Source organism: Mytilus edulis, chromosome 9 (genome assembly GCF_963676685.1).
Source record: "Mytilus edulis chromosome 9, xbMytEdul2.2, whole genome shotgun sequence".
NCBI classification, from domain to species: domain Eukaryota; kingdom Metazoa; phylum Mollusca; class Bivalvia; order Mytilida; family Mytilidae; genus Mytilus; species Mytilus edulis.
Window position 1 is genome coordinate 76,224,319 of NC_092352.1, and position 26,739 is coordinate 76,251,057.

Here is a 26,739-nt window from a genome sequence, read left to right on the forward strand (position 1 = left end):
CTAATGATGAATTTTCCATATAATTATTATTTCCAAGGAGCATAACTATTTTAAAAAATTGATAAGCACTGATTTTTTTTAACACATCCAGGACATTGCTAATATGAACCTATTATTTTAAGTTTCATAAATATCTTGCAAGAACTGATCAAATGAGAGGTTATGATGCAATTTTCAGTATAATTAATATTTCCAAGGGGCATAACAAAAATTGACTGTGTTCACTTCGATTGCAAGAGGTCATGGGTTCGAACCCTGACCAGGTCAAACTAAAGACAGTAAAATTGTTATATGCAGCTTCTACACTATGCACACAGCATTTAAGAGTAAGATCTAAGGCTGGTCCAGCTAAGTATTAGTTTTGTACAAAGCAGTGTTAATATTTCTCATCATGATTATGCCTATTTATTTGCAAATGGACATTCAGCAGCAATTCATCATCATCATAAATTTTGCTCAAGGGTAAAAAAAATTCAGCATTTTTTTTTTCAGTACATATTGTATTTATTACACTATTAGTTGTTACTTTATGATATGGTACAAAAAGCAACCAAAAAAATCAATTTGTTTTGGCCCCAGATTACTTTTAAAATGTATATATCTTTGAAAAAGCTCCAAATTATCTCCTTTTTTTGTAATAAAATTGAAACATCTTTTTGAACTCATTGGTGACCTATATTTTTTTATTACTTTTTTCAATTAACATGTACTTAAACTAAACTATTGTAAAATTAAAGTGATTTCTGTAATTTAGTTTTTTTTTTTATTTCGATATTACCTTTATTCTCCTATTTGTTCAACAGAAAAAATATACCTTAACAAAAATGCATGCTTCATTTGAATGCAGATTGTGAACTTAACCCAATATTTTTTGTTTTATATATTTATTAAGTATAGGATAAAGTTTATTTATAGAAAAAATAGCAAAATTCACGGGCCCCCTTAAGAAAGAAATTATTAGTTCCTAAGGCTTGTGAGTTTCAGGGATTTGGGTTAAAAAATATAGCAGTTCATTACACACATAAATTATCTACTTTTCACCATTCAATTAGCTGGTTTTGGACTACATTTTCTGGTTAAAAACTTAAAATCAAATAATTTCACTGATGTTTATTATAAAACTATATAAATAATTAACAATATATGTATATACAAAAGTCAATTTAATGTAAAATTGTTATCTACACTTGAGATATAAAAAGAAGACACAGACAATTAAACAAATTGCAAAATGTAGTCTCTTCTTTATAATCATGACTAACAAAAAGTCAATAGCATACATTCAAATTATACTATCAAATAAATAGATTTACAAAACAGAAATACATGTAAAATCTAGTTCAGAATGTCTATGAACATACAAAAATTCTCTGTTTTGTTTTTGTGTTGTGGGTGTTGGCCTTCTCTTTTCTCATAATCACCATGATTTGACAAAATAAATAGGACCAAATATTCTAATGTCCGTCTTTTCACCGTTTTATTATCACAGCATCTTCACCTTCTCTTTGACCTGTTTAAAATAAAAAGTTTAATATCTTATAAGACCAGTTTGACTCAATTTGGTTTTGTTGTAAATCAAGTCTATTGTTCTTGTTTGAATTATTTCACATTTTGTCATGCCAGGACATGTATAACTGACTATATGTATGGGTTTTGCTCATTGCTGAAGGGTGCAATGTGGCCTTTAGTAGCTTACATCAATATCATTCGAACTCTGGTAAATGGTTGTTTCCTTGCATGGGCAATAACACCCCAGATTCTTAATTTTCTAATCAATAATTATAAGGAATAGAGAAGTTATAAAGTCTTTTTTTTATATCTTGAGATAATAGAAAAATCGTGGTTACCCTTCTATCGATAAGTGTCATGCCAAAAAATGACTTACATGTCCCCGTCTTTCCACCAACAATACGGTAAGGTCCACGTTTAATGGTCGCACATTTTCCTTAAATTTTGAAACTGATATAACTTGAAAAACAAACAGTATTATTTATTTACTCACATGAAACAAACCGGGGTGTGGTATACAGTACGTAGGAGAAACTGGACGATATTTATCTAAACGCACTCAAGAACATCTGTATCGTTTTAAAAGACCCAATAAATTCAAAAGTATCATTTACCAACACCTTAAGAAGCACAACCATCCTTTTAAATATTTAGCAGTCCAACCTTTAGAAGTTTTTTTTTTTTTTTTTTTTTTTTTTTTTTTTTTTTTTATTGTATTATTGATGTTGTAATGTTTATGCCCTTTGGGGCCCATAATTGGAAATAAAAATATCTTATCTTATCTTATCTTATCTTATCTTATCTAGTAGTAAATAAGCAGCCTGGTGAATCGCATTCAAAGTTTGTACGATCACGGAAAATAATTGAATTAAATTGGATTAAAAAATTACAGACAGTTTACCCTCTCGGTCTAAATGATAATATCATGGGAATTGGTAATATATCTAGGTATCCGGTCGTTCCGGCCCCAAACCGATCCGGCCCCAAGTCAATCCGGCCCAAGTCGATCCGGCCCACGTCGATCCGTCCCCAAGTCGATCCGGCCCCATAATAAAATATGAATTAACTATATTGATTTTGGAGGAATTTGTCACACAAACTTTAACAGTATAAATGAAATTTGAAAAAAGTGTCCAATCGATGATGGACGCCGACAACAGGTCAGTGAAGTATTGGAGTACCAGTTAAAGAACTATTAATTTTAAATCGATACGAAAATTAGTATTATTGTGTCTGTTTGTATCGCAGTTTCTACATTTTTAAATTATGAAGTTATTTTCCATGATAATTTTTACTTTGAATTTCATGGCGATTTTTATTTTATTCAGTTCACAAACAGAAAAACTAAATAAATATTTACAGTCCAATGGAGCTATAAAATTTAACGCATCATTATGACTTATTTAATCAAATCATTAGTTTATAATTGGTTTGTTTATTCAACAGTTGTCTGCTGATTATGAACTAAGGTAATGCCACTCGTAATCACTTTTAAATTCAATCCAATGCTGATTAATTAAAGTTACGTAATCTGTTTTTCAACAAGGTCTTTATAGTTTGATCTTCTGGTTGGTGTATATCATAATAATTGTTTGTATTTTTTTAGGTTACATCATAGGCTTCTATAACATATAAAAATATTCTATTCTATTCTATAACACTTTTTTTTGTAACATCGGATATGGTCAATATATTTTTCTTAAAAAAAACTTAAAAAGAAAAGCAAAGTTTATATGTATCAGCTTGGGGATCGGCTTGTACCGTTCATGTATGTAACTATTTGTTATTACATGTTACACAAGATGAAAGACTTGTTAGGATCACAGTCAATTGAAAGAATATGCTAATTACTGCTGATTAATGTTGATGTCTGAATTCTTTTATATACGTTTTAATATAATCTTGAAAACTTGTAATAAAATTAAAAGACATAATCAACCTAGTTGTTTTATACTCATATAAAGAAAATATTTTTCAAAGGCCTTTTTTACTTTTTTTTACCGTACACCTTTAACATTATAATAAAAATAATAAACATTTATGAATTACAATTAATATATAGTTATTTTTATTCCTTAGAAATATTTGTTTTTATTGGGGCCGGATCGACTTTACATATGGGCCGGATCGACCCGAAAGCATATATCTAGGGTAGCAATACACAGTTAGAAGTTTAGTTTCGCATTATGGCCCCTGTGAATTTTTTAAATATGAAAGTTTTTGTACAATAAAATTGATTTTTAGATAATTGAAGAATAATATAGCCTTCTTAGTGGGTTTATATGACCATTTAGATTGATTTTAACATGTTTTATAGGCCATTTCTATGATTGACAGTCCGTATTTTCCTATCCGTACCGTTCATAGGTCCATAAATTATTGTAGTGTTTATCAACAAAGATTTTGCGCTCGATCTTTTCAATTCAATTTTATGGAAAAACGAGCAGGAAAGCATATGATTTTTTTTGGACCACTTGATAGATATAAACCTATGGATTCAGGAAAGGTATCACTGTAGTTCATTGAAATTTTCCTTTAGACCAAATTTAGGAGACTTTTGTGACATGTTCACCCCCCTTTTTTGCTATATTTTGTATCTAAGAAATGCAGATTGTTGCCATGGTTACAGCCAAAAGGGATTATATTTTACCCTTATGACCATTAAAAATCAAATCTATGGAAGATTTTCTTTCTACAAGTATATACATGCATAACACACATATAAAGCCTTCTTTGTTAGACAGGAGGGGAAAGAGGGTGTTTAAAAATTATGAGTGTCAATTTTAAGTTTTTTTCCTAACTGTGTATTGCTACCTTATGGCATTTGACAAAGCAAATAATTGCTTTTTTTAGACAAACATACCACAAAACTATTGATATTTATGTAATAGGTACAATTCTAAGGGAGAAACAACCTTAAGTATGACAGTATATGTTAGTTTTGTTGCTTATTGTCCTTAGCAACCAATATAGACATTTTGACACAAAGACTTGGTTCCGTTATAAATTGATACTTTATTGGCTACCCCTTGGAAAAGAAGATTGCGCGTTATGTAGAAACCTTAAAAGGGAACGCTTTATATTTTTTCATTCGACTAAATCAAATTTATTATTTTAGCAAGTATAAAGTCACAATTTAGCATGAATTAAGCCTAAATTTTTTCCCGCTGTTATAAATAAATTCAGTATTTACTAAATTTTAACCAAGGCTTTGGTATGGTAATACACAATAAAATTGACATTCTAGAGCTTTAAAATAGCTTTAACTTGTAAAAGTTGTCTACTGTTAAGGTTAATTTAAGTTTTTAAACAAGAAAAGACAGGGTTAGAAGGTATAGTTTTAGAAAATTGACTAAAAAAGGAGAAAATGCACTTTGACATGGCATGTTTCATAAAATCACTTTTTTGTTGCATTTCAGTGTCAACTGCTAACCTTCATAAAATATTTATTTCTGAACCGATTTTCAAAACAAGCAGGCGAAAATGCTCGTTTTAACTAGTAGAAAACAGAAATCCATTTAAAGTGGAATTGGGGAAAAAAATGTTAATCCTTAAGGTAGCAATACACAGTTAGAAGTTTAGTTTCGCATTATGGCCCCTGTGAATTTTTTAAATATGAAAGTTTTTGTACAATAAAATTGATTTTTAGATAATTGAAGAATAATATAGCCTTCTTAGTGGGTTTATATGACCATTTAGATTGATTTTAACATGTTTTATAGGCCATTTCTATGATTGACAGTCCGTATTTTCCTATCCGTACCGTTCATAGGTCCATAAATTATTGTAGTGTTTATCAACAAAGATTTTGCGCTCGATCTTTTCAATTCAATTTTATGGAAAAACGAGCAGGAAAGCATATGATTTTTTTTGGACCACTTGATAGATATAAACCTATGGATTCAGGAAAGGTATCACTGTAGTTCATTGAAATTTTCCTTTAGACCAAATTTAGGAGACTTTTGTGACATGTTCACCCCCCTTTTTTGCTATATTTTGTATCTAAGAAATGCAGATTGTTGCCATGGTTACAGCCAAAAGGGATTATATTTTACCCTTATGACCATTAAAAATCAAATCTATGGAAGATTTTCTTTCTACAAGTATATACATGCATAACACACATATAAAGCCTTCTTTGTTAGACAGGAGGGGAAAGAGGGTGTTTAAAAATTATGAGTGTCAATTTTAAGTTTTTTTCCTAACTGTGTATTGCTACCTTATGGCATTTGACAAAGCAAATAATTGCTTTTTTTAGACAAACATACCACAAAACTATTGATATTTATGTAATAGGTACAATTCTAAGGGAGAAACAACCTTAAGTATGACAGTATATGTTAGTTTTGTTGCTTATTGTCCTTAGCAACCAATATAGACATTTTGACACAAAGACTTGGTTCCGTTATAAATTGATACTTTATTGGCTACCCCTTGGAAAAGAAGATTGCGCGTTATGTAGAAACCTTAAAAGGGAACGCTTTATATTTTTTCATTCGACTAAATCAAATTTATTATTTTAGCAAGTATAAAGTCACAATTTAGCATGAATTAAGCCTAAATTTTTTCCCGCTGTTATAAATAAATTCAGTATTTACTAAATTTTAACCAAGGCTTTGGTATGGTAATACACAATAAAATTGACATTCTAGAGCTTTAAAATAGCTTTAACTTGTAAAAGTTGTCTACTGTTAAGGTTAATTTAAGTTTTTAAACAAGAAAAGACAGGGTTAGAAGGTATAGTTTTAGAAAATTGACTAAAAAAGGAGAAAATGCACTTTGACATGGCATGTTTCATAAAATCACTTTTTTGTTGCATTTCAGTGTCAACTGCTAACCTTCATAAAATATTTATTTCTGAACCGATTTTCAAAACAAGCAGGCGAAAATGCTCGTTTTAACTAGTAGAAAACAGAAATCCATTTAAAGTGGAATTGGGGAAAAAAATGTTAATCCTTAAGGTAGCAATACACAGTTAGAAGTTTAGTTTCGCATTATGGCCCCTGTGAATTTTTTAAATATGAAAGTTTTTGTACAATAAAATTGATTTTTAGATAATTGAAGAATAATATAGCCTTCTTAGTGGGTTTATATGACCATTTAGATTGATTTTAACATGTTTTATAGGCCATTTCTATGATTGACAGTCCGTATTTTCCTATCCGTACCGTTCATAGGTCCATAAATTATTGTAGTGTTTATCAACAAAGATTTTGCGCTCGATCTTTTCAATTCAATTTTATGGAAAAACGAGCAGGAAAGCATATGATTTTTTTTGGACCACTTGATAGATATAAACCTATGGATTCAGGAAAGGTATCACTGTAGTTCATTGAAATTTTCCTTTAGACCAAATTTAGGAGACTTTTGTGACATGTTCACCCCCCTTTTTTGCTATATTTTGTATCTAAGAAATGCAGATTGTTGCCATGGTTACAGCCAAAAGGGATTATATTTTACCCTTATGACCATTAAAAATCAAATCTATGGAAGATTTTCTTTCTACAAGTATATACATGCATAACACACATATAAAGCCTTCTTTGTTAGACAGGAGGGGAAAGAGGGTGTTTAAAAATTATGAGTGTCAATTTTAAGTTTTTTTCCTAACTGTGTATTGCTACCTTATGGCATTTGACAAAGCAAATAATTGCTTTTTTTAGACAAACATACCACAAAACTATTGATATTTATGTAATAGGTACAATTCTAAGGGAGAAACAACCTTAAGTATGACAGTATATGTTAGTTTTGTTGCTTATTGTCCTTAGCAACCAATATAGACATTTTGACACAAAGACTTGGTTCCGTTATAAATTGATACTTTATTGGCTACCCCTTGGAAAAGAAGATTGCGCGTTATGTAGAAACCTTAAAAGGGAACGCTTTATATTTTTTCATTCGACTAAATCAAATTTATTATTTTAGCAAGTATAAAGTCACAATTTAGCATGAATTAAGCCTAAATTTTTTCCCGCTGTTATAAATAAATTCAGTATTTACTAAATTTTAACCAAGGCTTTGGTATGGTAATACACAATAAAATTGACATTCTAGAGCTTTAAAATAGCTTTAACTTGTAAAAGTTGTCTACTGTTAAGGTTAATTTAAGTTTTTAAACAAGAAAAGACAGGGTTAGAAGGTATAGTTTTAGAAAATTGACTAAAAAAGGAGAAAATGCACTTTGACATGGCATGTTTCATAAAATCACTTTTTTGTTGCATTTCAGTGTCAACTGCTAACCTTCATAAAATATTTATTTCTGAACCGATTTTCAAAACAAGCAGGCGAAAATGCTCGTTTTAACTAGTAGAAAACAGAAATCCATTTAAAGTGGAATTGGGGAAAAAAATGTTAATCCTTAAGGTAGCAATACACAGTTAGAAGTTTAGTTTCGCATTATGGCCCCTGTGAATTTTTTAAATATGAAAGTTTTTGTACAATAAAATTGATTTTTAGATAATTGAAGAATAATATAGCCTTCTTAGTGGGTTTATATGACCATTTAGATTGATTTTAACATGTTTTATAGGCCATTTCTATGATTGACAGTCCGTATTTTCCTATCCGTACCGTTCATAGGTCCATAAATTATTGTAGTGTTTATCAACAAAGATTTTGCGCTCGATCTTTTCAATTCAATTTTATGGAAAAACGAGCAGGAAAGCATATGATTTTTTTTGGACCACTTGATAGATATAAACCTATGGATTCAGGAAAGGTATCACTGTAGTTCATTGAAATTTTCCTTTAGACCAAATTTAGGAGACTTTTGTGACATGTTCACCCCCCTTTTTTGCTATATTTTGTATCTAAGAAATGCAGATTGTTGCCATGGTTACAGCCAAAAGGGATTATATTTTACCCTTATGACCATTAAAAATCAAATCTATGGAAGATTTTCTTTCTACAAGTATATACATGCATAACACACATATAAAGCCTTCTTTGTTAGACAGGAGGGGAAAGAGGGTGTTTAAAAATTATGAGTGTCAATTTTAAGTTTTTTTCCTAACTGTGTATTGCTACCTTATGGCATTTGACAAAGCAAATAATTGCTTTTTTTAGACAAACATACCACAAAACTATTGATATTTATGTAATAGGTACAATTCTAAGGGAGAAACAACCTTAAGTATGACAGTATATGTTAGTTTTGTTGCTTATTGTCCTTAGCAACCAATATAGACATTTTGACACAAAGACTTGGTTCCGTTATAAATTGATACTTTATTGGCTACCCCTTGGAAAAGAAGATTGCGCGTTATGTAGAAACCTTAAAAGGGAACGCTTTATATTTTTTCATTCGACTAAATCAAATTTATTATTTTAGCAAGTATAAAGTCACAATTTAGCATGAATTAAGCCTAAATTTTTTCCCGCTGTTATAAATAAATTCAGTATTTACTAAATTTTAACCAAGGCTTTGGTATGGTAATACACAATAAAATTGACATTCTAGAGCTTTAAAATAGCTTTAACTTGTAAAAGTTGTCTACTGTTAAGGTTAATTTAAGTTTTTAAACAAGAAAAGACAGGGTTAGAAGGTATAGTTTTAGAAAATTGACTAAAAAAGGAGAAAATGCACTTTGACATGGCATGTTTCATAAAATCACTTTTTTGTTGCATTTCAGTGTCAACTGCTAACCTTCATAAAATATTTATTTCTGAACCGATTTTCAAAACAAGCAGGCGAAAATGCTCGTTTTAACTAGTAGAAAACAGAAATCCATTTAAAGTGGAATTGGGGAAAAAAATGTTAATCCTTAAGGTAGCAATACACAGTTAGAAGTTTAGTTTCGCATTATGGCCCCTGTGAATTTTTTAAATATGAAAGTTTTTGTACAATAAAATTGATTTTTAGATAATTGAAGAATAATATAGCCTTCTTAGTGGGTTTATATGACCATTTAGATTGATTTTAACATGTTTTATAGGCCATTTCTATGATTGACAGTCCGTATTTTCCTATCCGTACCGTTCATAGGTCCATAAATTATTGTAGTGTTTATCAACAAAGATTTTGCGCTCGATCTTTTCAATTCAATTTTATGGAAAAACGAGCAGGAAAGCATATGATTTTTTTTGGACCACTTGATAGATATAAACCTATGGATTCAGGAAAGGTATCACTGTAGTTCATTGAAATTTTCCTTTAGACCAAATTTAGGAGACTTTTGTGACATGTTCACCCCCCTTTTTTGCTATATTTTGTATCTAAGAAATGCAGATTGTTGCCATGGTTACAGCCAAAAGGGATTATATTTTACCCTTATGACCATTAAAAATCAAATCTATGGAAGATTTTCTTTCTACAAGTATATACATGCATAACACACATATAAAGCCTTCTTTGTTAGACAGGAGGGGAAAGAGGGTGTTTAAAAATTATGAGTGTCAATTTTAAGTTTTTTTCCTAACTGTGTATTGCTACCTTATGGCATTTGACAAAGCAAATAATTGCTTTTTTTAGACAAACATACCACAAAACTATTGATATTTATGTAATAGGTACAATTCTAAGGGAGAAACAACCTTAAGTATGACAGTATATGTTAGTTTTGTTGCTTATTGTCCTTAGCAACCAATATAGACATTTTGACACAAAGACTTGGTTCCGTTATAAATTGATACTTTATTGGCTACCCCTTGGAAAAGAAGATTGCGCGTTATGTAGAAACCTTAAAAGGGAACGCTTTATATTTTTTCATTCGACTAAATCAAATTTATTATTTTAGCAAGTATAAAGTCACAATTTAGCATGAATTAAGCCTAAATTTTTTCCCGCTGTTATAAATAAATTCAGTATTTACTAAATTTTAACCAAGGCTTTGGTATGGTAATACACAATAAAATTGACATTCTAGAGCTTTAAAATAGCTTTAACTTGTAAAAGTTGTCTACTGTTAAGGTTAATTTAAGTTTTTAAACAAGAAAAGACAGGGTTAGAAGGTATAGTTTTAGAAAATTGACTAAAAAAGGAGAAAATGCACTTTGACATGGCATGTTTCATAAAATCACTTTTTTGTTGCATTTCAGTGTCAACTGCTAACCTTCATAAAATATTTATTTCTGAACCGATTTTCAAAACAAGCAGGCGAAAATGCTCGTTTTAACTAGTAGAAAACAGAAATCCATTTAAAGTGGAATTGGGGAAAAAAATGTTAATCCTTAAGGTAGCAATACACAGTTAGAAGTTTAGTTTCGCATTATGGCCCCTGTGAATTTTTTAAATATGAAAGTTTTTGTACAATAAAATTGATTTTTAGATAATTGAAGAATAATATAGCCTTCTTAGTGGGTTTATATGACCATTTAGATTGATTTTAACATGTTTTATAGGCCATTTCTATGATTGACAGTCCGTATTTTCCTATCCGTACCGTTCATAGGTCCATAAATTATTGTAGTGTTTATCAACAAAGATTTTGCGCTCGATCTTTTCAATTCAATTTTATGGAAAAACGAGCAGGAAAGCATATGATTTTTTTTGGACCACTTGATAGATATAAACCTATGGATTCAGGAAAGGTATCACTGTAGTTCATTGAAATTTTCCTTTAGACCAAATTTAGGAGACTTTTGTGACATGTTCACCCCCCTTTTTTGCTATATTTTGTATCTAAGAAATGCAGATTGTTGCCATGGTTACAGCCAAAAGGGATTATATTTTACCCTTATGACCATTAAAAATCAAATCTATGGAAGATTTTCTTTCTACAAGTATATACATGCATAACACACATATAAAGCCTTCTTTGTTAGACAGGAGGGGAAAGAGGGTGTTTAAAAATTATGAGTGTCAATTTTAAGTTTTTTTCCTAACTGTGTATTGCTACCTTATGGCATTTGACAAAGCAAATAATTGCTTTTTTTAGACAAACATACCACAAAACTATTGATATTTATGTAATAGGTACAATTCTAAGGGAGAAACAACCTTAAGTATGACAGTATATGTTAGTTTTGTTGCTTATTGTCCTTAGCAACCAATATAGACATTTTGACACAAAGACTTGGTTCCGTTATAAATTGATACTTTATTGGCTACCCCTTGGAAAAGAAGATTGCGCGTTATGTAGAAACCTTAAAAGGGAACGCTTTATATTTTTTCATTCGACTAAATCAAATTTATTATTTTAGCAAGTATAAAGTCACAATTTAGCATGAATTAAGCCTAAATTTTTTCCCGCTGTTATAAATAAATTCAGTATTTACTAAATTTTAACCAAGGCTTTGGTATGGTAATACACAATAAAATTGACATTCTAGAGCTTTAAAATAGCTTTAACTTGTAAAAGTTGTCTACTGTTAAGGTTAATTTAAGTTTTTAAACAAGAAAAGACAGGGTTAGAAGGTATAGTTTTAGAAAATTGACTAAAAAAGGAGAAAATGCACTTTGACATGGCATGTTTCATAAAATCACTTTTTTGTTGCATTTCAGTGTCAACTGCTAACCTTCATAAAATATTTATTTCTGAACCGATTTTCAAAACAAGCAGGCGAAAATGCTCGTTTTAACTAGTAGAAAACAGAAATCCATTTAAAGTGGAATTGGGGAAAAAAATGTTAATCCTTAAGGTAGCAATACACAGTTAGAAGTTTAGTTTCGCATTATGGCCCCTGTGAATTTTTTAAATATGAAAGTTTTTGTACAATAAAATTGATTTTTAGATAATTGAAGAATAATATAGCCTTCTTAGTGGGTTTATATGACCATTTAGATTGATTTTAACATGTTTTATAGGCCATTTCTATGATTGACAGTCCGTATTTTCCTATCCGTACCGTTCATAGGTCCATAAATTATTGTAGTGTTTATCAACAAAGATTTTGCGCTCGATCTTTTCAATTCAATTTTATGGAAAAACGAGCAGGAAAGCATATGATTTTTTTTGGACCACTTGATAGATATAAACCTATGGATTCAGGAAAGGTATCACTGTAGTTCATTGAAATTTTCCTTTAGACCAAATTTAGGAGACTTTTGTGACATGTTCACCCCCCTTTTTTGCTATATTTTGTATCTAAGAAATGCAGATTGTTGCCATGGTTACAGCCAAAAGGGATTATATTTTACCCTTATGACCATTAAAAATCAAATCTATGGAAGATTTTCTTTCTACAAGTATATACATGCATAACACACATATAAAGCCTTCTTTGTTAGACAGGAGGGGAAAGAGGGTGTTTAAAAATTATGAGTGTCAATTTTAAGTTTTTTTCCTAACTGTGTATTGCTACCTTATGGCATTTGACAAAGCAAATAATTGCTTTTTTTAGACAAACATACCACAAAACTATTGATATTTATGTAATAGGTACAATTCTAAGGGAGAAACAACCTTAAGTATGACAGTATATGTTAGTTTTGTTGCTTATTGTCCTTAGCAACCAATATAGACATTTTGACACAAAGACTTGGTTCCGTTATAAATTGATACTTTATTGGCTACCCCTTGGAAAAGAAGATTGCGCGTTATGTAGAAACCTTAAAAGGGAACGCTTTATATTTTTTCATTCGACTAAATCAAATTTATTATTTTAGCAAGTATAAAGTCACAATTTAGCATGAATTAAGCCTAAATTTTTTCCCGCTGTTATAAATAAATTCAGTATTTACTAAATTTTAACCAAGGCTTTGGTATGGTAATACACAATAAAATTGACATTCTAGAGCTTTAAAATAGCTTTAACTTGTAAAAGTTGTCTACTGTTAAGGTTAATTTAAGTTTTTAAACAAGAAAAGACAGGGTTAGAAGGTATAGTTTTAGAAAATTGACTAAAAAAGGAGAAAATGCACTTTGACATGGCATGTTTCATAAAATCACTTTTTTGTTGCATTTCAGTGTCAACTGCTAACCTTCATAAAATATTTATTTCTGAACCGATTTTCAAAACAAGCAGGCGAAAATGCTCGTTTTAACTAGTAGAAAACAGAAATCCATTTAAAGTGGAATTGGGGAAAAAAATGTTAATCCTTAAGGTAGCAATACACAGTTAGAAGTTTAGTTTCGCATTATGGCCCCTGTGAATTTTTTAAATATGAAAGTTTTTGTACAATAAAATTGATTTTTAGATAATTGAAGAATAATATAGCCTTCTTAGTGGGTTTATATGACCATTTAGATTGATTTTAACATGTTTTATAGGCCATTTCTATGATTGACAGTCCGTATTTTCCTATCCGTACCGTTCATAGGTCCATAAATTATTGTAGTGTTTATCAACAAAGATTTTGCGCTCGATCTTTTCAATTCAATTTTATGGAAAAACGAGCAGGAAAGCATATGATTTTTTTTGGACCACTTGATAGATATAAACCTATGGATTCAGGAAAGGTATCACTGTAGTTCATTGAAATTTTCCTTTAGACCAAATTTAGGAGACTTTTGTGACATGTTCACCCCCCTTTTTTGCTATATTTTGTATCTAAGAAATGCAGATTGTTGCCATGGTTACAGCCAAAAGGGATTATATTTTACCCTTATGACCATTAAAAATCAAATCTATGGAAGATTTTCTTTCTACAAGTATATACATGCATAACACACATATAAAGCCTTCTTTGTTAGACAGGAGGGGAAAGAGGGTGTTTAAAAATTATGAGTGTCAATTTTAAGTTTTTTTCCTAACTGTGTATTGCTACCTAGAACCAATTCCGTTAACATTTTGGATATAGTTTCTAAAACTGTTCGTAAAAAACGTTCTCACGGTCTTAGAACAAATCGCAATCAAAGAAAATTTCGGGCCAATCATACCAATATTTCGGACCTAATTTCCATTTCAAAAAACAACGGCAGACATTATCTGTTAACAAAACTCTGTTCGTTACAGGTTAACAGGTTAAATACAATTTTGGAGGATTGCAACACAATTTCATATAGCAGTCCTAAGTATGAAATTGTTCAAATTATTATGGCATATTGTTATTCTAAATTATTTCCCAAAATTGATCGCCCTGAAGATCATAAAAAACATTTTATTAAAATTAAGTATGTCAATAAAGGCTTTGATTTTGTAAATATTGCCGGTATATTTAACGACCATTCTGTTAAAGAACAAATTCCTGGATATTTTGACAATACTGAGCTACCTCTTATTTGTTATATTTACAAGAAATCTACCCGGAAATTTGTGTTTAATTATAGTCAATTGTGTAAAGATGTTAATATCAGTGAAAATACACCTACTTCATGTAATTGCAGTAATTCCGAATATATTTATGGACCCATTTCCCATTTTATAACAGGAGATCTTAACATCGTTCAAGACCGAGAGTTAAAATCATTCCTCAGTAAAGGACCTAAATATCGTCCCCCGTCAATTATTAATTGGAATGAGTGTCGTAATATCATCAACGACTCACTCCATACTTACTGTATGAAATGGATAAAACGGGAAAATGCTGACAAAAAATCTTTGGACTCTTTTTTTAATTCAGTAATGAAGATAGTTGATATACGTATTCAACATTTTAAAGAACATTTTACTATAAACAATAACCACAATAAACCTATTTCTCGTATCAAACATAAACTAAAAGAACTAGCCAAGGAATTTGTTTTTGTCCCGGCAGATAAAGCTGCTAATAATATTATTATTGTTTGACGTAAATTTTACATTGAGGTTCTGAAAAAGGAAATCACCAATTCACCAACATTCCAACTGACTCCATTTGCAGAAAACGAAATCTGTAACAAACATAATCTTTTAGCCTCCGCTTTACAAGCAGAGCCATATACAATGAAAGTCCCAACTATGTATTGGCTTCCGAAGCTACACAAAACCCCTTACAAATATAGATTTATTTCGTCTTCAAGCCATTGTTCAACTACTAAATTGTCTATTCTTCTTACCAGCACACTTGGTACAATTAAAAACCTGATAATAAATTGTTCAAATAAGGCCTTCGAAAATAGTGGAATAAATTACTTTTGGAGTGTCAAGAACTCGTTGGAAGTACTTGATAAATTGCATGCTTATATTGGTGATTTTGAATCTGTTCAAAGTTTTGATTTTTCTACCCTGTATACCACATTGCCTCACATTCTCATTAAGAAAAAATTCACACACCTAATTAAATGGGCATTCAAAAAATCAGAATGTGAATATATATGTTCAAACTCTTTTAGGTCATTTTTTAGTAGCAATAAACAAAAAAACTATGTTAATTGAACATGCTTTGATACTATATATGCCCTTGAATTTTTACTAGATAACATTTTTGTTCGCTTTGGGGATTCCGTATATCGTCAGATTATCGGAATTCCAATGGGGACTAACTGTGCACCACTTATTGCGGACCTGTTTTTGTATTGTTATGAGTCACAATTTATGACAAAAATAAGCAAAGACCCATCGAAACAACATCTGATAAACAAATTTAATAATACTTTTAGATATTTGGATGATATTTTGGCTCTCAATAATGACGACTTCAGTATGTATATTAATGAAATTTATCCTGTTGAACTTACTTTAAATAAAGCTAATACTAACAATGACCACTGCCCTTTTCTCGATCTTGATATCTATATCACTAATGGAAAGCTGAATACTAAAATTTATGATAAAAGGGATGATTTTTCATTTCCTATTGTTAATTATCCGTTTTTAGATGGTGACGTTCCCTTGTCACCATCTTACGGTGTTTATATATCTCAACTTGTACGATTCGCTCGTGTATGTAACAATGTTTTAGATTTTAACGAGAGAAATTTATGTATTACTGAAAAATTATTACACCAGGGTTTTCGATATCACAAACTAGTCAAAACATTTACTAAATTTTATCATCGGTATAAAGACATCATTCGTAAATATAGCTCAACATGCAGACTTCTAATACGTTCAGGTATTTCACATCCAATTTTTTATGGTAATATTCTTTATAAAGCACAAAGGTGTCAGTATTCACCTCAGAAACTTACAAAACCTTTGAATAGACTTATTAAGAAGGGATATAATTACGATACTGTTGTCAAGTCATTAAAGATTGCATATTTTGGCGTTAATATTGAGTCACTGATAAGGTCTTTGCATCGGAACTAAACACATTATTTTTTTAAAAACAGTTGTTGGCATGACACGGGTTATGTTCTTCTCATATATGTTATGATGGTATGATACTAAACCCCTAACGGGAAGGATTGTGCCTGATGTTCATATGATGAAATCATAATCTTTCAGTCAGTTTAATTGAAGTCTGGAGCTGGCATGTCAGTTAACTGCTAGTAGTCTGTTGTTATTTATGTATTTTTGTCATTTTGTTTATTTTCTTTGGTTACATCTTCTGACATCAGACTCGGATTTCTCTTGAACTGAATTTTAATGTGCGTATTGTTATGCGTTTACTTTACTACATTGGTTAGAGGTATAGGGGGAGGGTTGAGATCTCACAAACATGTTTAACCCCGCCGCATTTTTGCGCCTGTCCCAAGTCAGGAGCCTCTGGCCTTTGTTAGTCTTGTATTATTTTAATTTTAGTTTCTTGTGTACAATTTGGAAATTAGTATGGCGTTCATTATCACTGGACTAGTATATATTTGTTTAGGGGCCAGCTGAAGGACGCCTCCGGGTGCGGGAATTTCTCGCTACATTGAAGACCTGTTGGTGACCCTCTGCTGTTGTTTTTTATTTGGTCGGGTTGTTGTCTCTTTGACACATTCCCCATTTCCATTCTCAATTTTATTTTTAAATAATCTACAGGTTTGAATTTCCATTTTTCAAATGTTTAAACATATTGAGTTTTGACCGCGTTTCCTTGTTCACTATACATAGAAAATGATAGTGTGGAAGGGGCATCTGTGTACTTGGGACACATTCTTGTTTTAAATTTCTTATGCATTATGTCTCTATTTTTTTTTATATTTTAGGCACTTCATTATTCTCTATTCTTATTTTTTTTAGTCAATTTTTCTCTGTTTAAAATATATTTTAGCCCTGGCATTATTCTCTATTCTGTAAACCTCTGTCCACACCCTCATTACTATGTAAATATTTACACCTTCTGCTTACCCAAGTCTTGCCTAAGCTGCTCTAGAAAAGCTCCCCTGCCTGGACCCTGACTTCTCTGTGGTGAAGCCTCTCGACCTGTTGGTTTTCTATTTTCTTTTAGATATGTAGATACCAACCCATATAATAAAGGTCTGTAAAGCAAACAAGAACTTATATTCAATTAATCAACCTAGAAATATATACTTTAATTTACACAAGGGTTTATTTTACTTAAATTCACATCAATCTAAGATTGCAAAAACTTTCCCATGTATGATTCTGATCTATAAGCATGATAAGGAAGACAATGGTTTTACAGAGCCGTAATTCTCCTGAACAGATTTTTACTCCTTGTATCTTCCATTCTTTATACTTGATTAAGACTTGGACTTGTTGGAAGGATTTAGAGCATGACATACTGTGAATTAATAAGTTCTAGTTGGATACCAATTTCATGGATTTTCGTGGTTACCCTACTGGCCTACAATGTAGTTCCATTAATTCTAATGACCAACGAATTACAAATTTGCAATAGGAATTTATGCAGACTTCGACAAAACCAACGAAATCAAATATCAATGAAATGCAAGTTATCCTCAATCTACAAAAAAAGTACCCATGAACTGTCAGTTTTTGAAGACTGAATGTCGGCCACAAAATACATTGGTTATTTTTTGTCATTTGGTCAATGTCTTATTCAACAACACATCTCATTTCATTCCAATAATATGAATCTTTTATAATTGCACTGTTTGGAGTGTACAAGAAGGCAGGAGTTTGAGTGCTCAAAACCATCCCTATATTCTGTTCATTAGGTTGAAATTTATTAAAACTACACATGCTGCATTGTATACTGGCAAAACCATCCCTATATTCTGTTCATTAGGTTGAAGTTTATTAAAACTACACATGCTGCATTGTATACTGGCACTACATGTCAACTCAAATTGGGTTTTACTGTGTTATTGTGATTAAAGCTTTAGTATGTCCCACAGTATCTTTAATTATATTGTAATTTAAATACCAATCCTCAGAATCTTGAGTCTTGTTCACTATTTCTTGGTTGGTCATTTGTATTTTGTCTTTAATTTTTACGTTGTATCCAAATGCTAGTGAACTATGAAAATTTAGAATACAGACACTAAAAGTTGTATAATGAGGTTACTCAGCAGAATTTTCATCTTGTTGAAATTTACTTGGGATTTTAGTTTTGTATGTATATCAGTGGCAGATCAAGAACTTTTTGTAAGGGGGGCCCACTGACTGACCTAACAAACCTCTTTTTTACCGTTCACATTATAAAATTTGATGTTATGACAACCTAATTATGAACAATTTGTGTTGAAACGTTAGTTTTAGTTCATTTATTCCTAATTCATCCCATTTAATCTACTTTAAAAATCCTCCACCCTTGATCTAGAATTTGTGTCTTGTGATTCATTATTAATCTCGACACCTTTTGGGTACAGAAAATTTTGAATCATAGGTTGAGGCCAAAGTTTTTTTTAAAGCTTTTAGACCTAAAAATGCATAAAATAATTGTATTTTGACACAGACCCTATAAGTGATACCATGTAAAGGTTTGTATTTCACATGATTTAGGAACAAACTTTCTAAATATATCCATTTAAAAGACCAAACCAATGTTCATACATATACTGCAAGAAATATTAATTTTCATGGAGTTTAAATTTTGTGGTTTTGTCACTTTTTAAGATTTCGTGGGGATTTAATTTCATGGTTTCCATCAAATGGAAGTGATATTATATGAAGGTGAAATTTTCATGGGTTTTTTTTATTTCGTGGATATATATTCTTTCCACGAAAAATAAACAAAATTAAATCCTCCACGAAAATTTCTGCTTTTACAGTAAGTATGAAGGTAATCATGGTAATTGAGGATTTTGGATTTGGAATAGGTTCGTTATGGGGAAGAAGGTTTGATTCAACATCTGTAGCAACAATTTCAAGTTCCTGTCCAACATGCCCCAATACCAAAAGGATTCGACAGAATAGCATTAAACCAAGAACATGTTATAATGAAATGTTAAGGTTAAATGTACTTTTAAAAAATAAATGAAAAACAAAGGAACACTTACACTGAGCTAGAATTTCTGTCTTCTCTGATATTCAGTTCCCTGCTTAAAAATCCTCTGTCTAATGGAACGTTTGGTTGTCCTGACTCTGAAAAAAAAAGTTATAAATTTATTATTAAAACATGATTTTAAGTCATAGCTTATTTCTTTGTTGTTTTTCTTATCTTTACCAATGTGGATGAGTTAATTGATGTTGCTATCATAAGCAAGAAGTCAAGTTGTGTGAAGACTGTGTGTATACCATAGATTTAGTATACTAAAGGTTTGGTGTCAAATATTTTTAATAATTGCATGCATCTTTCTAATATATATTATTGACCTACACAAACATGACGAAGGAGAATTATAAGATGAGCACTCTATGGCCCTGAACTTGAAAATATAAAGTATTTGAGATCTTATTTTTCAGCCTTTTTCAAAAAGACATTAGAATGTTATTTTGATCAGTATTGTTTTCCACGAGACTGAATTTATCTGTAAAATCCAGAGTAATCAATTAACATACACATAAAAAATAATTTTGCAATGGGTAAAACTCATGTTACAATGCAAGCTATAAAAGGTCCTGAAAAGACAAATGTAAAAATACTCAATCAAGAAACTAATGTACTATTAAAAAAAATGGCTGAAAATCTTGTAAGTTTTAGATGTAGGCCTAATGAATTGGAAAAACTTACCAGCTACCAACACTGATGATGAATATCTGTACTTGTTAAAATCTAGATACTCTCTGATGAGTTCATTTATAATCAAATTTTCATTGCTAAGTTGAGGTTTATTTTCACTTTCATCATTCAGCGCATTGAACACCTCAGCTCTTATCCTGGCTTTTATCTGTCCTAGTGTTCCTTTATTCTCTAATGTATCTTTAATGACTGTAAAGAAAATAAACATACATGTATAATATTTAAATAGAATCAAAGTGCTTGTAAGCACTGAAGGGTTAAGATTGCTAAAATTTATCAGTGGGAAACACTGGTAATAGTTGAATCAACAAGAATTCTGGACAAAGGAAGATAACTCCAATTTTTAAAGTTGACATCATTGATAAAAATTTCTGGATATGTTCATGGATAAGATGGATAGAATGTTATGATCAATGCACTATATTCTGTTCATATCAAAGGTAGTGATATTCAGATAAATCTGGGAAGATTTAAATATGAAGCCAGTACAATAGGGTTTTGATTGCATTTCATGCAATCTTTAACCAAAAATAATCTGATTCCATACATGGCATTGCAGGCCTACACATATCTTAGACTATCATATTACCAACTTTTAATGACTTGTGACTCTGCATTATACATGTACATGTATAATTAAGGAACTTATACATGTAGCTGAAATACAACACCTTTATATGGTTATTTATAGTTGCTGTGCAAATGTCATTTGATGAATTTGATAGATATTTTGATATATTCAGCCTATTTTTTATGATTCTTAAATAAATGATTGAACATATGCCTGTGATTGTCATGACAATATTTATTTCATAAAAAAAAATCAACAAAACACTATAAATTTGACTTTAAAAGGGAAACCGGTTTACCTTTTGAGGCAAATTGTCAATCAATTTATTTTACAACTTGGACCTTTATATCTTATTTCATAGCAATATGGGAATGTGAAGAAAAGTGAACATGAAATGAAATGAAGGTTTGGTATCTGGTTATTCCTGTCCCAAGTTGAATGAGTTAATCCATCCCAATTCATTTTGTCACACATCCATCCTACCCATTTTTAATAAGTGTTTAATTTATAATAAAATTGGAGGATTTAATCACACCTTTTATCTGTTTTTCATATGTATATATTGTTTTTTTTAATCCTCATTTGTTTTACCATTATTGTCTTATCTATAAACCAAATTCATACTCTCATTCATGGTAAACCATTCATACCCTCTTATAATCAAAACAAGAAAACTATATATGTATATAATATATAAAACGAGTCTAAATTGAAAATTACGTTCAAACCTATGATTGCGTTGGATAAAAACCACAATTTTTATACGTGTGCATGTAAAACAAATTTCGTTGTAGAAGGGTCTAAAAACAGCACAAACAACATTTTCCGAAAGACCAAAAAAGTGAAAAAGTATATTTAAACAAAACGCATTTGACTAACAGGTCGAACAACTGATGTTCTTAAACCCTGCTGACTGCCATTGGCGATTGCCAAATAAAATTGATCACAAGATGTAACAAAATGGATCTTAATATAAATTTAATACTAAACAGAAAACAATTTAACTTGTGGCCATGATGTTATGCCACAAACATACGGTGTCAATATTTTTTTAGTACACCATATATATATATACTGTACCTACATTTGATAGAACATAACACAATGACATATCATAGTTGCCTGAAGATTTCATAATTATAGTGAAAAATGAGGAAATAAAATATTTTCCGATAATTATGAAATCTTCAGGCTATTGTGCTACTAAATATATTTTTCCCCCCAATTTTTCGCTATGAAATCTTTGTCTTATGTTCTATATAAAGTAGGTTCTCTAAATATAAAATAGCATTTTATTATTAGGATTAAGGTTATAGATGATAAGCCACTGACAATTAAGTCTTGTGGAGGGTTAACATTTTTTAAAAGATAAATCGTTGGATTTTCATAAAAAGATAAAGGGGAAAAGAAAATGACATTCAGTCTAACAAAAAACTCCTGTATGCATTGATTAAACCACAAAAGATTTGATACAATACACAGTATGTATCTTAAATTCTGGAACGGACAGACTGAGGGGACGGATCCACATGAAAGCAAAATGTTTTGGTATACAGATTCAACATTGAGGGGGGATAGGAGGGGTCCTGATCCTGAAATCCTGGTCTTAAAACCACGAAATCCTGAGGTCAGGAATTTAATTAAAGTAAATCACAACGTCCTGAAATCCGAAAAAAAAGATTCCCATATATCCCAAAAGGGTCAATCCCGAAATCCCAAGCTTACAAACCCCTGATCCTGGAGTCCCAATATTAAAAGGTCCTAGCGGACACAATTACGAACGATTTTTGAACTATGATTAATATTTTTTTTATGTAGTCAAAGACTACTTTTCTTGAATTGTTTATACCATAGAATTTAAGATGTATGTCAGGCTTTCCATTTTGCATCATATCCCACATAAATTTTTATTCATGTTAGGCATGTTAGGATACTTTAGTAAGATTTGCGTGACCGCTTTTTACGGGTCAAGAGAGCCACATATGGACGCAATTCCGAACAGCACTATATTGATATATCTTGCAGAAGAAATCAATGACAATAGTCTAGATTGATAAAGCATACATTAATCTTTATCTCAAACACAATTTCATAGGAAAATAAGATGCACAAGTTTGTTTTTTACTTCAATTACTTCAGCAGTGGTTGCAGACGAAATGTCGGTCATGTGTAAAGGAAAGATTTCTGATTTTTTTTGTTTTTGTGCAAGTTCCTCCTTTAAAGGAGCACTAAATTCAAGTTTATCCATTTCGGTTGTGTACTTATCATTCATCTATGATTTTTTTTTTATATTATAGGTCAATATTTCTTTCAGAGTTTTCTGGACTTTTCAATAAAATTAACATATTTTCTTTTGACCATAAATAGGGTAGAGTCTATAAAACGTCAATTGTGGGGTTATTTGCCAAAAGCTGAACTATTTAAGATATCCTTTGCTTATTCTGGATCATTATTATGGAATGAACTACCACACAAAATGCGTAAAGCTCAAAACACTTTTTCTTTTAAGCAAAGTATCAAGAAGTACCTAACACAATCCTGATAAGAAATGTTTGCTACAATGTATTTGTATATTTTTTATTTTCATTTGATTTTTTGACTACATGTATACATCTTAAACAGCATTATATCTTATGTTAATAACAATAAATTGAACTACATGACTGTAAATTAACTATGTGTAAATATCTGTTTTGATTGTATTGTAATTTGTATGTGAGGGCCTCAGGGAAGATTAGTTTATTGTAACTAACTGAGTTTACCCTCTTTAAATAAAGAATTTATTATTATTATTATTATTATTTGGGCAAGATAAAAGGCATCACGCATATGAACAGAATCAGGAGATATTTTTCTTTCTATATATTAACAAAAGAAGGCAATATGCACTTACCTTTATGTTTTTTTTTTATATCACTTTCAGGCCAGATTGCCGTTTTTATAATATTTGCAGAATGATTTTGTCATCGTAATCAACATTCACCAAGTGCACATAAATTGTATTTATATCATGAAAACAAGGGAATTTTAATAGGATTTTTATTTATAAAAACATTTATTGTTAAATATAAATAAATATGATCTCAGAGGGCAAACATTGGAAATCGTTCGTAATTCTCAGATCCGGACATCCTGGCATTTACATTTGTCAGGAGGTGATGTCATCCGGAATCCTCTAGATTTTTCATCTATTTGAAGGGGATTACTGATTATTTATATTGCCGATTATTTTTTAACCAGAGGTTATTGTATGTTAAAAATCAAAATAGAGATATTATATAGTGTCTTTAACAGTATTAAAAGAGTAAAATTACTATATTCAACTGGTTACGATATATATCAATTAAATTAATTTGCAATAAGTCTATGGAAAATCTAGAGGAATCTTATCCGCATCACCTCTCAACATTGTTTACATAACAAAAATGCTAATCATTGATTGGTCAGTTACATGTTGTGATGTCACTGCAGATCTGAGAATTGCGTCCAGTTGTAATTGCGTCCTGTGGGGCTATCAACATTAGACAACAATTTATCATGTTATTTCATAAATAGATAGTTCTAGTCAGTTTTGTTCTTGGGAAAATATTCTTTTATATAATATGTTTTGGAAACTATTCGGAATTTATGTCTTGTTTGTAGAAATGATTGTTAAAGTAAACAGTTTATCGTTATATAAAATAACAATAACATGACCAGACAGGTTTTTCACTAGACCATCCTCATTTACAGCTTTTGTTAACGTATCATAATGTATTATCCGGCGATAAGTTGCAGTAATTAATATAAGGTTGGCAAAAAACTGATAAAATACCAGTTTCCTTTACTCATATTTCAACTTAAACCATTTACCATCTTTTAGTTCATGTGTTGAAGACATTTTATTTACATTGGATGCGAAAAACGTAATAACCACATGAAATGATGACGTTTCCAACACTAATTATTTTTCTAAAACTAGAAAACCGATGCGGAGAATTTGTGAATATTTCCGGACAAATAGTATCGATTATTAAAGCTTCAATATTACTCTTTTAAAAATATTCAATGGATTTCCTTCAATTTTAGTTTTTGCAAAATGAAAAATATAACAATTTTCAAAATTTAAAATCAAATAATAAAAAAAATGAAACATTATTTACATAATATTTTATAATCTATTATGAATAACAGCCAGTATTACGTTTAATTATTGTATTATGAGATTACTTTTCGATCGTTGTGTTTTAGAACATATTATTTATCTTATAATTTGTTTTTTAAAATCTTTTCGTGCAATATATATTAAGCTCGCAAAATGAATTATTTGTGCATCATTGTCCTGAAAATATTGACACAAATTGTGAAATACAAAGAACTGAAATCAAACAGGAGGAAACGAAAATTGAAATGTGAATGTTTTCATCTTTTTATTTGTTTATTGCCTCATTAAACGATATTTATCATGTTTATGCATATTGATTGAAGATGAAAGGAAATTAATGACAATCCTGAGTTTTCAACAGGTGTTCATTATTTACAATGATTGTATATTCTGGCGCGTGTAATTGTATAGTCCGCAGTGGCGGATCCAGGGGGGGGGGGGGTTCCGGGTGTGCGCACCCCCCCTTTATTTTTGCCGATCAATGCATTTGTATCGGGACATATGTTTTGCACCCCCCCTGCACCCCCCTTTGCCCTGGGTTAGCACCCCCCCTTTCGAAAATTCCTGCATCCGCCCCTGGTCCGACGCGTGTACAAAGTTGAAGGTGTTAATTGGCTGTTATTGTAGCAATAAAACAGGGGACAAAGCGTGGCTGAGAGTTCTATAAATAAAGCATCGAATTGACATAACAAGAGTACACTTAGAGCATAGTATTAAAGGGAAACTTCGCAAAAAAATCAAAAATTGATATTATGTCCATTCTGTATAAAAATGCTCAAATTTATAGATATTAAAGTTTTATTCCGCTAAATAAGAGATCACCATCGATTTTAAATTTTTATTATCAGTTCTCTGAGCTCCGCCATCTTGTCACCTTCTCCGATGAAAAATCCCGATATGTCTATAAACCACAAAGGAACAAAACTACAGTAAACGATGTAGTCGTAATTGCGTGTCGATATCTTGTCAATCGTACGGTTGTTTTATCTGACTGACTAACTTGATACGGAAAATGGTCTTATTTTTTTAAATTACCATATAGTCTGTTATTTTTAAACTGATAATATTGTAATTAGTTAAAAAGTCAAAGTTCAAATCATAAATAAGTGTTCCGTGGAAATTGTTTTCGAAAATCTAATTCGTTCATAATTCTTTAAAGTAATAAACTTTATTTAAATAAATTCGGATCTTCCCTCATCTGATCACCAGCATGGCTAAAGGTATTACTCTCAAAGGTATTGGAAGGGGTGTAAGGTGACACGTGCAGGTATTCAATCGATTTCCTGTCCGGCGGGCTTGCAAGTTCATGCATCGTTTCACTTCTGTAGGTAGTGATCAGTGTACACGACCGTAACTTATAACTTGCCATTTTAAACTATGCAAGGCCGTAGCGCATGTCCAAATCAACTGAGGCAAATTTGTTTAGGGGTGTTCGGGAGCCTGAAACAGGAGGAGCATATTTCAGCATTTCTATGGGAGAGGTCAATGTATTTATAATAAAAAAAATAAAAAAAAAAAAAAACAATATAACAGAAATGCGTTTTTTTGTTATTAGCTAGCCTAGTAAGCTTAGTCACAAAACAAGTTTTAAATTTTTTTAGGGGTGTTCGGGAGCCTGAAACAGGAGAAGCATATTTCAGCATTTCTATGGGAGAGGTCAAATGTATTTATAAAAAAAAAAAAAAAAAAAAACAATATAACAGAAATGCGTTTTTTTTTTTTTTTTTTTTTTTT

At 30.7% G+C, this 26,739-nt stretch overlaps 1 protein-coding gene across 1 annotated transcript; it reads right to left on the minus strand.

Annotated features, from left to right (window-relative positions):
- Positions 1 to 1,146: 1,146 nt before the first annotated feature.
- LOC139489055 (centrosomal protein 20-like) lies at positions 1,147 to 24,828 on the minus strand. The gene is made up of 5 exons (XM_071275157.1): positions 24,714 to 24,828; positions 20,282 to 20,479; positions 19,608 to 19,692; positions 17,530 to 17,660; positions 1,147 to 1,510 (listed from the first exon to the last, which is right to left on the minus strand). Exons 1-5 carry the CDS (start codon positions 24,739 to 24,741, stop codon positions 1,470 to 1,472), a joined length of 483 nt encoding a protein of 160 aa, XP_071131258.1. The 5' UTR covers positions 24,742 to 24,828; the 3' UTR covers positions 1,147 to 1,469.
- Positions 24,829 to 26,739: the final 1,911 nt, after the last annotated feature.